The sequence below is a fragment of the Parasteatoda tepidariorum genome, chromosome X2 (assembly GCF_043381705.1).
Source record: "Parasteatoda tepidariorum isolate YZ-2023 chromosome X2, CAS_Ptep_4.0, whole genome shotgun sequence".
Taxonomy (NCBI): domain Eukaryota; kingdom Metazoa; phylum Arthropoda; class Arachnida; order Araneae; family Theridiidae; genus Parasteatoda; species Parasteatoda tepidariorum.
This window is the reverse complement of record NC_092215.1, coordinates 35,346,563-35,362,447: the sequence shown is the minus strand read 5'-3', so window position 1 is coordinate 35,362,447 and position 15,885 is coordinate 35,346,563. Positions and strand designations below refer to the sequence as shown.

Sequence of the window (15,885 nt, the reverse complement as noted above, 5' to 3'; positions counted from 1 at the left end):
TGAATCACCCGTGTCTTTTTCTGCATTAAAGATAAAATCTTCCAAACACGGCTCACTTCCAAACAATAATATTTCAAATTCACACTTTTTTTCTAAGAAAAACAGTTCATCGTCGAAATTTTTTTAATTTACAAAATCAATTATTGAAACATTTTTAAATATGAATGAAAACAAAAAAGAAGATTCAAACTACTTTTTTTGGATTTTATTTATCTATTTATTTATTTATTTATTTGCAAATATAATTCCGATAATCTAAAATATTTTTTAAATAACTATTAGACTGATTTTTATTATCAAAAATTACTAAAATATATTTTTCTTGGAATTAGAGCGTAAGAAATAATAATATATAAAAGGAAAACCGATGTCCTATCTGCCTCAAAGGCTTAATGAAAGTAAAATTTTCATAACTATAAAATTTTCAATTTATAAAATATTTTCACAAATGAAAACCAATTTGAATATTATATTTCTTTTATCTATCGGTGACATTTCTAAGAAAACGTTAAAAAATAATTTTAACACAACAAAAAGAATCAAAAGCATTTTGTAACATTCCTTCATATAAATCAGTAAAAGGAAAAATCCTTTGTCAAGTCTAAGAATATTTTTTTTGAAAAAGAAAATCCATTTAGCGATGTGAGGAATTCAGTTGGACATTTATAACAAGGTGAAAAAATGGATAATTCTCCCGCTACTGAATTCATCAAAAAAATCACTTTGTTATAAATAGAGTGCTCTTAATCGATTGAGTAGGAAATATCACAAGGTGCGGAGAAATCTCTTTTGATGTCATATATTTTGCTCTTAATCATTTTACATCATTCCGATTTTCAATGACCTCCTTGACCTATTGGTAAAGAAACTAGAAATAAGTCAGAAAATGAACCCTCTAGGATACATGTCATGTTTTTATGTCCCTCATTTTTTTAAGTGGACTACCTGTTGGAGTTGGAGGTACTATTATTCCTTTTTTTTCTGACTCATAAGAAAAATACTTGCCTGTCGCATTGATTTTTTTATACGCTGAAACTCTCGATATAGCGACCTCGCCCACAGAGAAAAACATTCTGTTAATATTACCGCACTGTATAATAATGATATATCTAATTTTAAGAAAAAATCTAGTTTATGAAACCAAAATGTACGGTATTTAAGCCATTCATTTGATACTTTTTTGCGTTCATATAGTAACGGTTTATTGGAAATTCTGGCTATTAAAATTATAGTTTTGATTTTCACTGATTTAGTTTAAAAAATCAAAACTGAAAAGTAAATTTAACTGAATAAATGGTTTTAATAAGAAAAATACTGCCTTTTGCATTGATTTTTTTTTATACGCAGCATTCTCGATATAGCGACCTCGTGCGCAGAGAAAAACATTATGATAAAATTAACGCACTGTATAATAATGATATATCTAATTTTAAAAAAAAATCTAGTTTATAAAACCAAAATGTACGGTATTTAAGCCATTCATTTGATACTTTTTGGCGTTCATATAGTAACGGTTTATTGGAAATTCTGGCTATTAAAATTATAGTTCTGATTTTCACCGATTTAGTTTAAAAAAAATCAAAACTGAAAAGTAAATTTAACTGAATAAATGGTTTTAATAAGAAAAATACTGCCTGTTGCATTGATTTTTTTTTATACGCAGCACTCTTGATATAGCGACCTCGTGCACAGAGAAAAACATTATGATAAAATTAACGCACTGTATAATAATGATATATCTAATTTTAAAAAAAAATCTAGTTTATAAAACCAAAATGTACGGTATTTAAGCCATTCATTTGATACTTTTTGGCGTTCATATAGTAACGGTTTATTGGAAATTCTGGCTATTAAAATTATAGTTCTGATTTTCACCGATTTAGTTTTAAAAAAATCAAAACTGAAAAGTAAATTTAACTGAATAAATGGTTTTAATAAGAAAAATACTGCCTGTTGCATTGATTTTTTTTTTATCTGCAGCACTCTTGATATAGCGACCTCGGCGCAGAGAAAAATATTCTGGTAAAATTACCGCAATGCATAATAATTATATATATGATTTTTAAAAAAAATCTAGTTAATAAAACCAAAATGTACGGTATTTAAACCATCCATTTGAAATTTTTTTGCGTTCATATAGTAACGGTTTATTGGAAATTCTGGTTATTAAGATTATAGTTCTGATTTTCACCGATTTAGTTTAAAAAAATCAAAACTGAAAAGTAAATTTAACTGAATAAATGATTTTAATAAGAAAAATACTGCCTTTTGCATTGATTTTTTTTATACGCAGCACTCTCGATATAGCGACCTCGTGCGCAGAGAAAAACATTATGATAAAATTAACGCACTGTATAATAATGATATATCTAATTTTAAAAAAAAATCTAGTTTATAAAACCAAAATGTACGGTATTTAAGCCATTCATTTGATACTTTTTGGTGTTCATATATTAACGGTTTATTGGAAATTCTGGCTATTAAAATTATAGTTCTGATTTTCACCGATTTAGTTTTAAAAAAATCAAAACTGAAAAGTAAATTTAAATGAATAAATGGTTTTAATAAGAAAAATACTGCTTGTCGCGTCGATTTTTTTTTTTTTTTTTTTTTCTTTTTTTTTTTTTTTTTTTNTACATAATACACTGTGAAAAAAAAATCTGGCAAAATTACCGTACTCTACGGTAATGGCATTCCAGGAAACAAAAACAAGATTCTTGTTAGTAAAACCAAAACCTAAGATTTTTAAATCATTCTTTTGCTAATTTTTCAGTTCTTATGGGAACGGTTTACCAGAAATTCCGGTTTTCAAAGTTATAGTTCTTACTGCCACACATTTAGTAAAAAAATCAAAACTGAAAGGTAAATTTAACCGAATAAATGGTTTTGATTCCACGTGAAAAAATTACCAAATTTTATCACATATTATAAAACTACGCTTTATTGTTAATTTAACCAAAATTATTACCAAAGCGCTTCGAAGCGCTCGAAATTACCGAGCTTTCTGGTATACCTATACAGCCAGAACCAGATTTTACCATATTCTGGTAGTTTTGACATTACTTTTGTTTTCAGTGTGATCCCGTCGAAAACGGACTTTTTAGCATGACGTCATTAGTGCACAAAAATACGGTAACTATTAACTCTTTGTTAAAAAAAAAGCCTTGTCCAATTTTAACAAATCAATGCTTTACTTTAATAAGAATTTGTTGATAAACAAAAAAATTGTTACAAAAAAATTTTTTTTTTTAATTTTTATTATTATATACGTAAAAGTATTCATTAATATAATACCTTATAGGTGAAAAGTGCGTTAAAAATTATACGCCGTCAGCCAACAGGGCTGTCATTTTCGATAAATAGCATACGTCAAGATAATTGCAGAGACAACAGGTTTTAACTGGAAAATAAACCACATGAGGGGAGTGATATAAAGTGTGAATCTTATTTTTAAACAAAACAGCATGATTGATAAATTTATTGTTACCTTTGAAAAAAAAAAGTTGCTCAGATTATGAATGATCATAAATTATGACCACCTAGGGGGTCTTGTCAGTCTTCCTTTATTCAAAAAGGATTCAAGGTGTTATCATTAATTTTGTGATGTGTGCTCACATCAAAGGAAATAATGGTTTAAATACTTTCTTTGTATTTTCTTTTCTTTAATGGAATGACTAAATTTCAGTTGTTATATTAGAATGAATGGCTCAGTGCTCAACTTGTGTCAATTGAATAGCAAAAGGGTTTTATGCATTAGTGTTTATAATAGGAAGGTCACTGTAACGGTAGTCGTACTAAAGAGCGTAGATACGCATAAATACTTTTTGGCATAGGATGATAGCGTGAAAAAAGGTATAGTTCGCGTTATTTATTTGGGGGGGATAGATTTGCAAACGCAATTTAGATTTTTTGCATAAATAATGTTGCTAATTTAGTATGTCAATGAATGCACAAATGTTGACATCAAATTTTCTTATCAAGTACTGTGGTCTTAAAAAGTGCAATCATTATTTGTAGATTACTACTTTTCAGTAAGCACTGTAGAAATTCCGGATCAAAGTGCAGTATAAAGTGCAGTACACTTTGGGTGCATCATACGTAAAATCCATAATATTTATTTAATTAGAGTGATTCAGTGATTTTACAATAATTATTATTGTATAAATTATGGTACGTCAGATTTTTTGTTCTGTGACCTTCAGGTAAAAAAGGATTTTACGGTTAAATTTACTGGCACTTTTTCCCTTAATTTGATCCGGAATTTTTTACAGTGAGGATGGTTCAGGAGCTTAAGTCAAATCCTGTCGTATACTGCTCATTGCTATCTCAAACCACAGTGCTGTTGTAATATATACCATGTGGTAAACTTATCATGAGTCAGAATCCCTTTGCCGTCAAATTTACTGATGTAGGTTATTGTGATTTTCCGTTCTATATAACGCAAATGGGTTAGTGTTACCCGAAAAATCCTCCATGAAAGCAAAATGTCTCAATCCTTCTTTAGAAGTTCCCGCGTCCTCTGGGCTGGTATCTAAGTAACAAGGCTGGGCAGTTGGACAATGTTAATTCTTAATGTTACTTACCATGGGTGACTCTTCAACGTCGATAGTAAATATAAAATAAAATACTAGCTTCATAGCCAAAAGTACAAAGCTAAATATTAATCATTACAATTGACAATATAATTAAATTGTTCAAGATGTTCATAATACTAGGAAATAATCATAATGCATGAACTACTGTTGCTCTCCGTTAAAGGATTATCAGCTATTAATCATGTTTTTTTCATTACACTGAATTATTTCGATAGAAAAATGTAACACAATTTTCTTTTTTCTTTATTGTAGTCTCTAACATGAATAATTTTACTAGTGTTTTAATTTTTATACTATAAAAAAATCGAATTAAAGCTGTCACCCTAATATCCGATGATTTTGATTTTCCAACAGACACACGCGTGTCGCATAATCAAAATTCTACTGTATTTATAGTTTTAGTTTATGGAGTAGATATATTTCAGTTTATAGAGTTTTAAGATAATTTCAGTTTTCCTCAATAGTGTCTTGAGGTAAGCCTTGGAGACAAATGCTTTTTATAACTATAGTTAAAAATTAAAATTGCGGAGCATTTTCATGAAGGTTATTCAACTTTGCAAATTATATTAAATGTGGTAGCTTTACCTGACAGCTCACGTATGGATTTAGAATACAGTGAAATGTTTCACCTCAAATTTGTCTGCGATATTTGAATCCAGAAAACCCATCAGTATGATTAAGCTTTTACGTGAAGTAAGCCTGAAATCGTTGATCTGTCGAATGGGTTCGCTATTATGAATATCTATTAGCTGCCTTGTATATATAATCCATAAGCGGTTTCAACGTATATTTCATCACTTAAATTAACACTTCCCTTTAAAATAATAATCGTATTGCAGTATATTTCATTAAAGTTCTATAGAATGTCTAGACGGTGTTAGGTAGGGCATTGACTTAACGTTAAATATTTTATGAGTTTTGTGAAGTATTACCGTTTGCTTCATTATAATCTAATATAGACTTTCTTATGCTATTCTATGAAATATTTCGATTGAAATTTCTTAATAAAAGCAAAAATAATATACTTTCTGTCCTTGTGAATATGCTTTGTTGATTTTATTTATTTATTTGTTTTGTATAATATTCTTTTTTTTTAAATTTAAATATTTATAAATAAATTGAGTATTTTTTTCGTCGAGTATTAGTTCATACAGGTGTTAATATCGATTTTTTGTATGAGGTCCTGTCAAAAATCGTGAAAGAATAAAGAAATTGCGAAAAATCTACTCATATGATTTTGTGAAAATGTATGATCCTGTCTTTGATTTTGTGTTTAATCACAAAAATTCATAGTCTGTCCAGACTTTTTTGTGAAAGGTAACTTTTTGCTTTTGTATATTAGGTGAAGATCTACTAATACTTTTCTGAATTTATAATTACTGTAAAATAGGTTTATTTCTGTTGGTTTATTACTGTAAAATTGGTTTTGTGAGAATGTTAAATTCGCAAAATACGTGTTTTCATTGAGTTACAGTTTGAGAATTGTGCATTAATGACGTCACAAGAGTTTTGTGAAGGATCTGTTTTTGTGATAAAATATCTGGAGGGTCCTTTTTTACGATTATATATTTTGTGAAATATCCCTTTTAAAAATACACTATTCTGTGAAGGGTCCGTTTTAATAATAAAAATGTTTGAGAGCGTCCGTTAACAGAGCCAAAATTACCCCTACGAAGGATTTAGGAAAAAATTCAAGATGTAATTAAATAATTTCACATTAAATTAATAATAAAATTAATTTCTACTCAGTGAAAGTTGAAATCCCGCAATAATTTGATATCAATTTCTGCTATAGTTTAATTGAATAAGACACGTCTTTCATAAGACATGTCTCCATAGGTTTTATTTTTTCGAAATTATTGTACAGTGCACACAAAAAATTTATAAACAAATAAATAACAAGACCACCCTAAATAACTTTTGATCTAATCATCGGATTTTCATATTCTAGGACTCTATCTCAATGGCTGGAGGGGTGATCTCAAATATGCTAACTAATTATTGAAAACAATATTTTAAGTTAATAAATCAGACGCAAAAACGTACTTTTTTTGAATAAACATGCCATTTTTTGATGGATTCGGATTTCTGTCCCCCAATATATAGGGGGTTGCCCCAATCTGGGAAATACGGTCAAAATGGATTGGATCCTTTAATGTTAATTTACTTTTTGCGTATTTCATCATATCTCGAAAGCTTTTTAAGTGAATTGAAAACATTAAACACAAGAAAACATTAAAAGAAAATGATAATAAGCTTCTCATTTCAAAGTCGCAGATAACGCTGGTAGTATTCGTTGCAAATAACCTGTTAATTTGCAGCATTCTACTGAATAAATTGAAACTTGAAACAATATATCACACTGTTAGAAATTTTGAAGCTTGTTAAACCATAATATCGTTCAAATTCAATACATACTTAACACGGTGCTAAATTGAGCAATCTTATTGTACTTTTCAAACTCGAGTACACTATACTCTGGTTCACAATGCAATACGATACTCTGGTTCACTGAGATTTCAGTGTAAAGTAACGAAAACTCAAGCGGAATTTACCCCTAATCAAAAAGTAAAAAGAGCATTTTAATGGCAATAAGTTATAATAAAAAGCTTGACTAATATATATGACATCACTTATGATAAACATGCATATTATGAGCATCATTATTATGGTCTATAAGTTCTAATGTTTTTAACAAGCAAACTAGTGTGTCAAATTTTAATAATAAATTGTTGAAGTTGAAAAAAAGTATATGTAATCGCATAAGATGCACATTAAGATAAATTATTGCTCATTTTTTTCTTGGATTTCTAAGACTAATATCTTTTACTAAACGCGTGTTAATGCTCTTGTTGTAGAGATTGGCCTTCGTATAATTTTTTTTTTTCATCCATCGCTTTTAACCGAGCAACAACCACGCATCATTTTTCAATCCTTTTGAAGAGGAGACGTAACAGTTACTTTTAAATAACATGCTCCAGTATTTATGATACAAAACAATACACATTACGAATACCTGTTATAATATAACAGGCATCGGTTTTGTATATGTGCGGTAATAATTATAAAATATAATTTTTAAAACCAGAGTATCTGGTAAAGTTGAAAATTTTTTGCACACAGTTATAAAATTTTTTTATCCAAAATAATTTCATGCAAAAACTAATTTAAAGCAAATATTTATTATTTTTCACATAATTTTAAAGAATATAATTTTAAATGGCGAAATATAAAATTTGAATGAAATCGGTCGAATAGTTCTTGAGAAATCGGATTTTAACTAGACTTTTTTTCCCTGATTGCTGCTACCCACTACTTTTGGGCTCAAAAATACAAATCAGCCGAAAAAAAGGCATGTTTATTAAGAATATGTTTATTTATTTCTGATTTCGCACAGTTGTAAAAATTTTTTATCCATAATAATTTCATGCAAAAACTAATTTAAAGCAAATATTTATTATTTTTCACATAATTTTAAAGAATATAATTTTAAATGGCAAAATATAAAATTTGAATGAAATCGGTCGAATAGTTCTTGAGAAATCGGATTTTAACTAGACTTTTTTCCCAGATTGCTGCTATCACTCACTATTTTTGGGCTCAAAAATACAAATCAGCCGAAAAAAAGGCATGTTTATTAAGAATATGTGTATTTATTTCTGATTTCGCACAGTTATAAAAAATTTTTATCCATAATAATTTCATGCAAAAACTAATTTAAAGCAAATATTTATTATTTTTCACATAATTTTAAAGAATATAATTTTAAATGGCAAAATATAAAATTTGAATGAAATTGGTCGAATAGTTCTTGAGAAATCGGATTTTAACTAGACTTTTTTTCCCAGATTGCTGCTACCCACTCACTATTTTTGGGCTCAAAAGTACAAATCAGCCGAAAAAAAGGCATGTTTATTAAGAATATGTGTATTTATGTCTGATTTCGTTGCTCAAACTATCGTCTGCATTTATTAATTTGCATGTTTGAGATCTCCCCCTTAGATTGTTAGGATTTAGTCGCAGAACGTAAAGATCCAATTATTAGATCAAAAGTAAATCAGGATGGTCCGTTTTTTATTCTGCACACTGCATTAACTGCAATTACAGTTAAAATAGTTTGTAGAATCGTAAGTAAGTCTGCACCTCATTAAAAAGTAATAATTGAAAATTTTGACAGAAAAATTTTAGCTTTAAAGAGCTTAATTTTTGTTTTGTTTTGATAAAGCCATTAAGAGAATAAGTTTTCAATTAAAAAAAAGTGCGAAAGTAATTTTATTAAAGCTTGAATCTCAAGTTTCGACTTGGTAATAGCACTTATAAGTAACGTGTTCCTTTCCCTTTCGGAATGGGTACAATTCTGTAACAGATATAAAATATCTGTTACATGAAATATTAACCATCTCCATAACCTTCACACATAAACAAATATGATTTTTTTAAAAAAGGAATTCTTTTGAACGCTTGTGCATTTATCAAATTAATGTAGTTATCACAACTTTTGTGAAATAGGAAACATGCGATTCTGTTCACTAAAACTAAGATGAGATATTGCTGGAAATAAATCACAACGTTTTTTTTTTCTCACTTTCTTCTGCTCGCGCATTTTGTTTTTCAACGAAATTCATCAGTTTTTCAGTAATGGTAAATCTTTTAAGTACTAAAACAGTTACAGGCGAATGCGTATACATCATTATCTTGTCATCATCTCTTGTAGTGAGGGTATTTATTTTCATTTTTGATTTCTCGGGAAATAATTTTTTAAAATTTTTTATTTGATGTATTATATGTACTTTTCTTATATTTTTATTCTTTCTTCTCAGGGGTCTGTTTAGAAGAAATTTGGGTCCGTTAACGGACCCTTCACAAAATATCTTTTCATAAAAACGGACCCTTCACAAAATATTTTAACTTAAAAACGGACCCTTCACAAAATATTTTAACTTAAAAACGGACCCTTCACAAAATGATTTTTCTTTTAATCGGACCCTTCACAAATTTGTTTATCTTCATTATTATTTTGTTAATCGAATAAACCCTTTCCAGGGCAGAAAACAAGAAAGATGGATGTAAACGAATTAAGTTTTGTCTTCGGCAGACGATTCTTCCATTATTCGTCCGAAATTAATATTCTGCGTTCAGCAGTATAGGCTAAATACCAAATATTTGTATGTTGCATCTCTAATTTAGAAGCAGCAATTGTTGTTTATTTTTTAAAATTTAATTTTTTTAATTATAATTTTACAGTGTTGAGCATAATCTTGTATGTCTTTACAATTTAAAAACTCCTTGAAAAAGTTTTTTTTTGCAATACCGGACCCTATTTCCACAAATTCATAAAAGCGGACCCTGGTTGAAAGAATGTGAGTAATTTTTTTCACAATTTCACGAAAAACGGACCCTTTACAAAATGTCTGGACAGACCCCTGCTTCTGATGTAATTAAAAATTTTAAAAGAAAGAAGGTGCTGTATAGCACAAAATAAGGAATTTTGGAGGGTCATGGATTATAATTTTGTTAATATTGAATTACAACGCTACTTTAATCACAGCGTTTCTTCCCTTCCTTTTAAATTTAATCACAGCACTAGTTAAATCACAGCGTTTTTTCCTTTCTTTTAAAATTATTTAGTCACCAGACACAATTTTGGAAGGTCTTTGGTATATCATTGTTCAAATTAAATTACAACACTAGTTAAATCACATCGTTTTTTTTTCCTTTCTTTTAAATTTAATCACAACGCAAGATAAACCACAATTTTGGAGAGTCTTTGATGTATCATCGTTCAAATATAATCACAACGCAAGTTAAATCACATCGTTTTTTTCCCCTTTCTTTTAAATTGAACCACAGCGCTTGATAAATCAGATTTTGTAATCACAATTTTGCTATATAGTACAAAAAAAAAAAAAGAATTTTGGAGGGTCTTGGATTATAATTTTGATCTTACTGAATCCCAACGCTACTTAAATCACAGTGTTTTTTTTTTAAAAATTTAATCACAGCGCTAGAAAAATCACAATTTTTAAGGGTCTTGGATTATAACATGGTTTAAATTTAATCACACTATTTAAATCACAACGGTTTTTCCTCCTTTTTTTTCTTTCAAAATCATTTTCTCTTCTTTTTTTTCTTCTTTTTTTATAATTTAATCATGTTTTTTCCTTTTCGCTCGTTCAATTTTTTTTAAAAACGAAATTCCTCAGTTTTTCAGAAATAGTAAATCTTTTAATTTTTCCTGAATTGTAACTGGCGACTACGTGCTCATCATTATAGCAACATCTCTTGTAGTCAGGGTATTTATTCCCAAAAAAACATTTTTTCTAACTTTTCATTTGATGTACAGTTTTAGTCTTTTCTGTTTTTTTGTATAGTCGTTCAGTGTTTTCACTACAGCGCGAGAACGCGAGAATCTCGCCTATTTTTTTTCTTTTCTCGCAATAAAAAACGATTAACGCGAGAAGTTCGCGCACTCTATTAATCAATTTCAAAATGCACGAATTTTGGAAAAAATTTAGTCTTTTGCCATTTTGAATAAAATCCGTTTCACTTTTTGCGAACAGCAGAGGACCCCCCCCCCCCCCNGCCCCCCCCCCCCCCGAATCCCTTTCAGAACACATTTCTTTTCAACCACGTGTTCACCGTAGGTAAGGTTTCTTCATGAAAGACGTTTAAACTTTTTGTGCATGAATGTAAGATGGATAAATACCTTGTTAAGGCGACATCTTCTACTCCGTAACGCACAAATGAAAATGAAACAAACGTCGGTAGAAACGGTCAAAACGAAACAAATCCGGATATTTTTCAGCCAAATAAATATAACAGCCGATGAAAAAGTAGATATAGAACACTTTCCATGTGATGAGGCAGCAAAAATATTCAATTAGAAGATGTTAAAAATGTATTATAATTAAAGAAATAATTTTTTTCCAAGTCTATTCGTGTTTTTTAAATTTTTAGAAATCTCACTTAACTTTTTGAAATCTCACCCTGTTTTTGAGAAAGGGTGAGAAATTCTCTCCCATTTTTTTTCTGTAATGAAAACACTGAATATATATATAATAATTATATATATATTATAAATATTCAGGCAATTGAAAATATTTAACAGTACAACGTGCAAATTTTCTGCAACATAATGAGGTGCAAATTAGAACCAAAATATTAAGCGTTTCTTAATAATTTTACGGATCCGATTATAAGCTAACCATCCTGCCCCACTTTAGCTTTCAAAAAATTCTCATTCTATATTCGGAAATGTACGGTAGGTATAATAAAAATTATTAAAGTTTATTTTAATGTGAAAATTTTTTCGAAAAAATTTAAAATTTTATTTTATTTTGTAAAGTTAAAGTACCTGTCTAAAAATAAAACTATGGGACTGTTTCTAAAAAAATGTGGCTTATTACTAGGTTTCTCTCTTTATTATTCTTCCGAAGAAAATTCATGTTCTTTTTTACATTATTTTTAAAATAATTTATTTTATCAATTTTTACATAAATTTTATTAATATCTATTTTTATTTTTTAATAATATAATTCGTTGCACATAATAAAATTAAAAAGGTTTTTTTTCCAAAAAATATTTGAGAAGAATTATTTTTACTTTTTTTTACTCTTCTATTTAGCTGATATTATTTATTAAAAAAAAGAGATAATTTAAAAGATTAATTTATCATAATACATAATATTTTTAACCTTCGAGGTTTTCATCAACTTTTTTAACCATTCTATTCAAGTTAAGAAAAAAAATAATTTCTAAAGTAATCTTATTATAAATAAGTAATTTAAACTTAAGTAATCTCTTTCAGCAAGGTACATTCCTTTTATTCTTTATTCAAAAATAATTTACTGGAAAATTTTATATATATTTTTTTATGAAAAACTCGTGCATTAAGTACATTTAATTCATTTATAAAGTTAATAGTTCTATAATATAATTTCTCTAGCTTGCTTTTTTTTAATGAACCTACAGCGTGAGTGAAATTTGATTTAGCTTAGTTCCACGAATATTACTGCGTTGGTTTCCTTTTACGAGTCTTAATTTTTTTTACTTGCTAAATATAATTTTTTTGTCTACAGAATGAAATTTAGAATATATTTCTTTTTATATTTTAGATTGAGTTATGTTTGTAAAAAATATGAATAGCATGAAGTATTTCTTACAAAATAAGCACAGGTACTGTTTAATTGCTATGAGATCTAGTAATTTTCCCAGTCTCGCAATACATCTATTATTTTGAGTGTTTCATTTAAGGAGTGCCAATATTCACGCATGAAGTATTTTAATAGATAATACAGGTTTTTAATTAAAGATTGTTAATTTTTTTCTTATTCACGAAGTACTAACCGCTTCCCTTACTGATTTTTTTTTTTGAAAAAAAAATGCTGAGAAAACCAAAAAATTTTTTTATTTCATTAATAAATCCAAGAAACTAAAACAAAACAAAATACATAAGTTTTAAGTTGAAATTTAATTTTTTTTATGTGTGAAGTACATTTTATTTACCATCAGTTTATTATCCCGAATTATCTTGGGCAAATGAAAAAAGTTATATATTAGTCTTTGTATGACAGTTTCTAAAACGAGGGACAACTCAAAGTGATACTTTGCAAACATCAGTGAAGTGATACGCCATTTTTTTTTACTCTTTTTTCCATGTAAATTCTGCAACCATCGAATATACACAATCCCACAAAACACGTGTGCAGTCCCAATTTTGAACAGCAAAACTCCCAAACAAAACTTGGCAAACTTCCAATTACAGCAGATTATTATCGTTATTATTATTATTATTATTATTATCATTATTATCATGATTATTATTATTATCATTATTATTATTATTATTATTAGCATTATTATTATTATTATCATTATCATTATTATCATTATTATTATTATTATCATTATTATTATTATTATTATCATTATTATTTGCTTCCAACCGAGTAAAAACGTGATAATACTAAACGTACTGACAAATTCTGCTGCTCCTGAGTTTTCACTGGATAATAAATATTTGCAATATGTATATATACGTACCCAAGTTAACTCGGGATAACCAGGAAAGCGGTTTTAAGTATATTAGGATTAGGTATGGAATACAAATCGGAGAACTGGCACGGGGGTTCGTTGGCAGATACGCAATATTTTGTCCAATTTTCCAATGACCATTATTCATAAATATGGCTGAGTTTAGTTGATACAATCTCTATTTCCTCTTTCAAGGCGTGGGAGGTTAAGGGCTTGTTGGTATAATTCTAAGGCTTGGGAGAAAAAAAAGAAGGAAGAAGAAGATCTTAAGGTGTTAAATTGTATGTTCTAACTGGAAACTATATATACATATATATAATCGTCCTGAAGGATAAATTACACGAACAGAGAATCGCTAAGCAATGAAAACGCGTTGTTATTTTGTACAGGACTTAAAGACCATGAACTATCATCTGTCCGCTGTCTTATTCTTTTCATTAACAACATCGTAAAATTTGCTTGCACAAATGGTGTAAAATTCAAATATTGCTGAATTTTTTGATAACCTTGATTTGCCTCAATTGACTTAATTTGATATTTTCATGCGCAGAAGACTTTTAAGGAAATTGTTTGTTTGTTTTGTTTGTTAAGACGCCTAAATGTATAAAAGTTTTAAAGCTCAAAATTCCAACTTTAATTCGGGGTGGTCTAAGTACTTTTATTTTGGGTATCTTGCTGCCTTAAAAACGTGATTACCTTAATCTTCTGAAATGCTTGACAGTTTTATCCGGAGTGTAATAAATAATAATAATAACTTTTTATGTATTTTTGCCTACCTGGGCTTTTAAGTCATAAGCATTTAATTTATCCATGGCATTTTTTTACAGAGTATTGATGAGTTGGCAGAATATATGCGACAAGTTAAGAGCAGCTCTTATCTATTACCATCTCGAGATGTATCAACCGATGTAAAAGATGATAGAGAAATCAAGGATGCTGTTACCCAAACATCTCCAGCACCTCTTAGTCGAAGGTAATTATTCAATACAGCACAATATTGCCGATCCTACTGATTTAATCATTTTTACAATCAACTAATGTTTAATCTTTTTTCCAGTTCTAGTTTTACATGGGTGACTGATTGCGATTGTAGTGATTTCGATAAAAACCAGCACACGTCAGATGATGAAAGCCTTGCTCTGTCTAGCTGTTCCAATTGCAAAGTCGAAAATGGCAGTCTACACTCTTCGCCGTCATCGTCTTCTTTAGCTATTTCTTCTGATGATGAGGGGGAAATGCCAATAACTCCTGGATCGAATGGAAGCAGTTTGTATCTATCAGCATGCTCAGGTTCGAGCGACTCTTTTGAAGAAGCTCCAGTTACCATTGCTAATGAATATGAAGCGACCGTGGCACCTAACGAAAACGACTACACTGCACTGATTAAAAGACCTTTACGAAATAGCGAGTCTACTCTTCGAGGTTCTACATTGGGAGATATATCTGAAGAACAAGCTACTAGTGAGACAATATCGATGAAATCTACCAAGAGTAATCCTTCCTTAACTGATTCAAATGTTATGGAACCCGTAGAGCAACCAGCATCTTTTCCATCTACATTAAGACTGAGCCGAAAAAATCGGTCAACTAATAGTCCTGCTCAACCCATTGAGCCTACTATATTAATAATCAATGACCTTAACTTGAAATCTATATCTGCTCCAGTCCTCTTAAGACAAAAACGACATGTTGCTAACACTAAAACGTCAGAATCATCATCGAGTGATTCGTCTCCACCAACTGGTACCCGAAGTAAAGATGCTGTTGTTTGGACCCCGATGAATCAGGTGAGTTAACATATTTTGTTTACTGAACTAAATCCAAATGTTCTTCAAAGTTTGAAGAACCAAACCGATTTATCTTGTATTATATGGATAGAAATAAATTGTAAGCCATGTTTTAAAATTGTGTCGGAAAGCGCTTTTGGAAGAAGAAAAAAACGCGATTTACATGAGCAGTAAGATATTTCTGTGTAGTGTTTTGTTTCCAATTGGAAATTCCGAAAGTTGGAATCTGGAAACAATACTTCTAAAGAATTGTTTAATTTAAAAGTGTTAAATTTAGTGGGGGAGGGATCGTCAGAATCTTTGGGGGGGGATTCTCAGAAGTTTGCCTCAGAATCTTTAACATAATTAGTGCGTGATATCTGATCAAGTTATCATGTGTTATAATATTGGAGTATTTTTAACTGCATTTAAGAATATTTTATATATATATATATAAAACTTTATTATTTAAACATTTCACAAATGTCTTA

The 15,885-nt window shown here is 29.1% G+C and overlaps 1 protein-coding gene across 3 annotated transcripts in view; it reads left to right on the top strand.

The window, feature by feature from the left end:
- Window positions 1–15,885, top strand: part of LOC107453411 (crossveinless c) — a 326,116-nt gene that overhangs the window by 164,139 nt on the left and 146,092 nt on the right. For all 3 annotated transcript variants that reach the window (XM_043039800.2, XM_043039814.2, XM_043039807.2), the window contains exons 5-6: window positions 14,456–14,601; window positions 14,686–15,415. In XM_043039800.2, coding sequence (XP_042895734.1) covers window positions 14,456–14,601; window positions 14,686–15,415 — 876 coding nt within the window. The remainder of the gene's footprint in view (window positions 1–14,455; window positions 14,602–14,685; window positions 15,416–15,885) is intronic.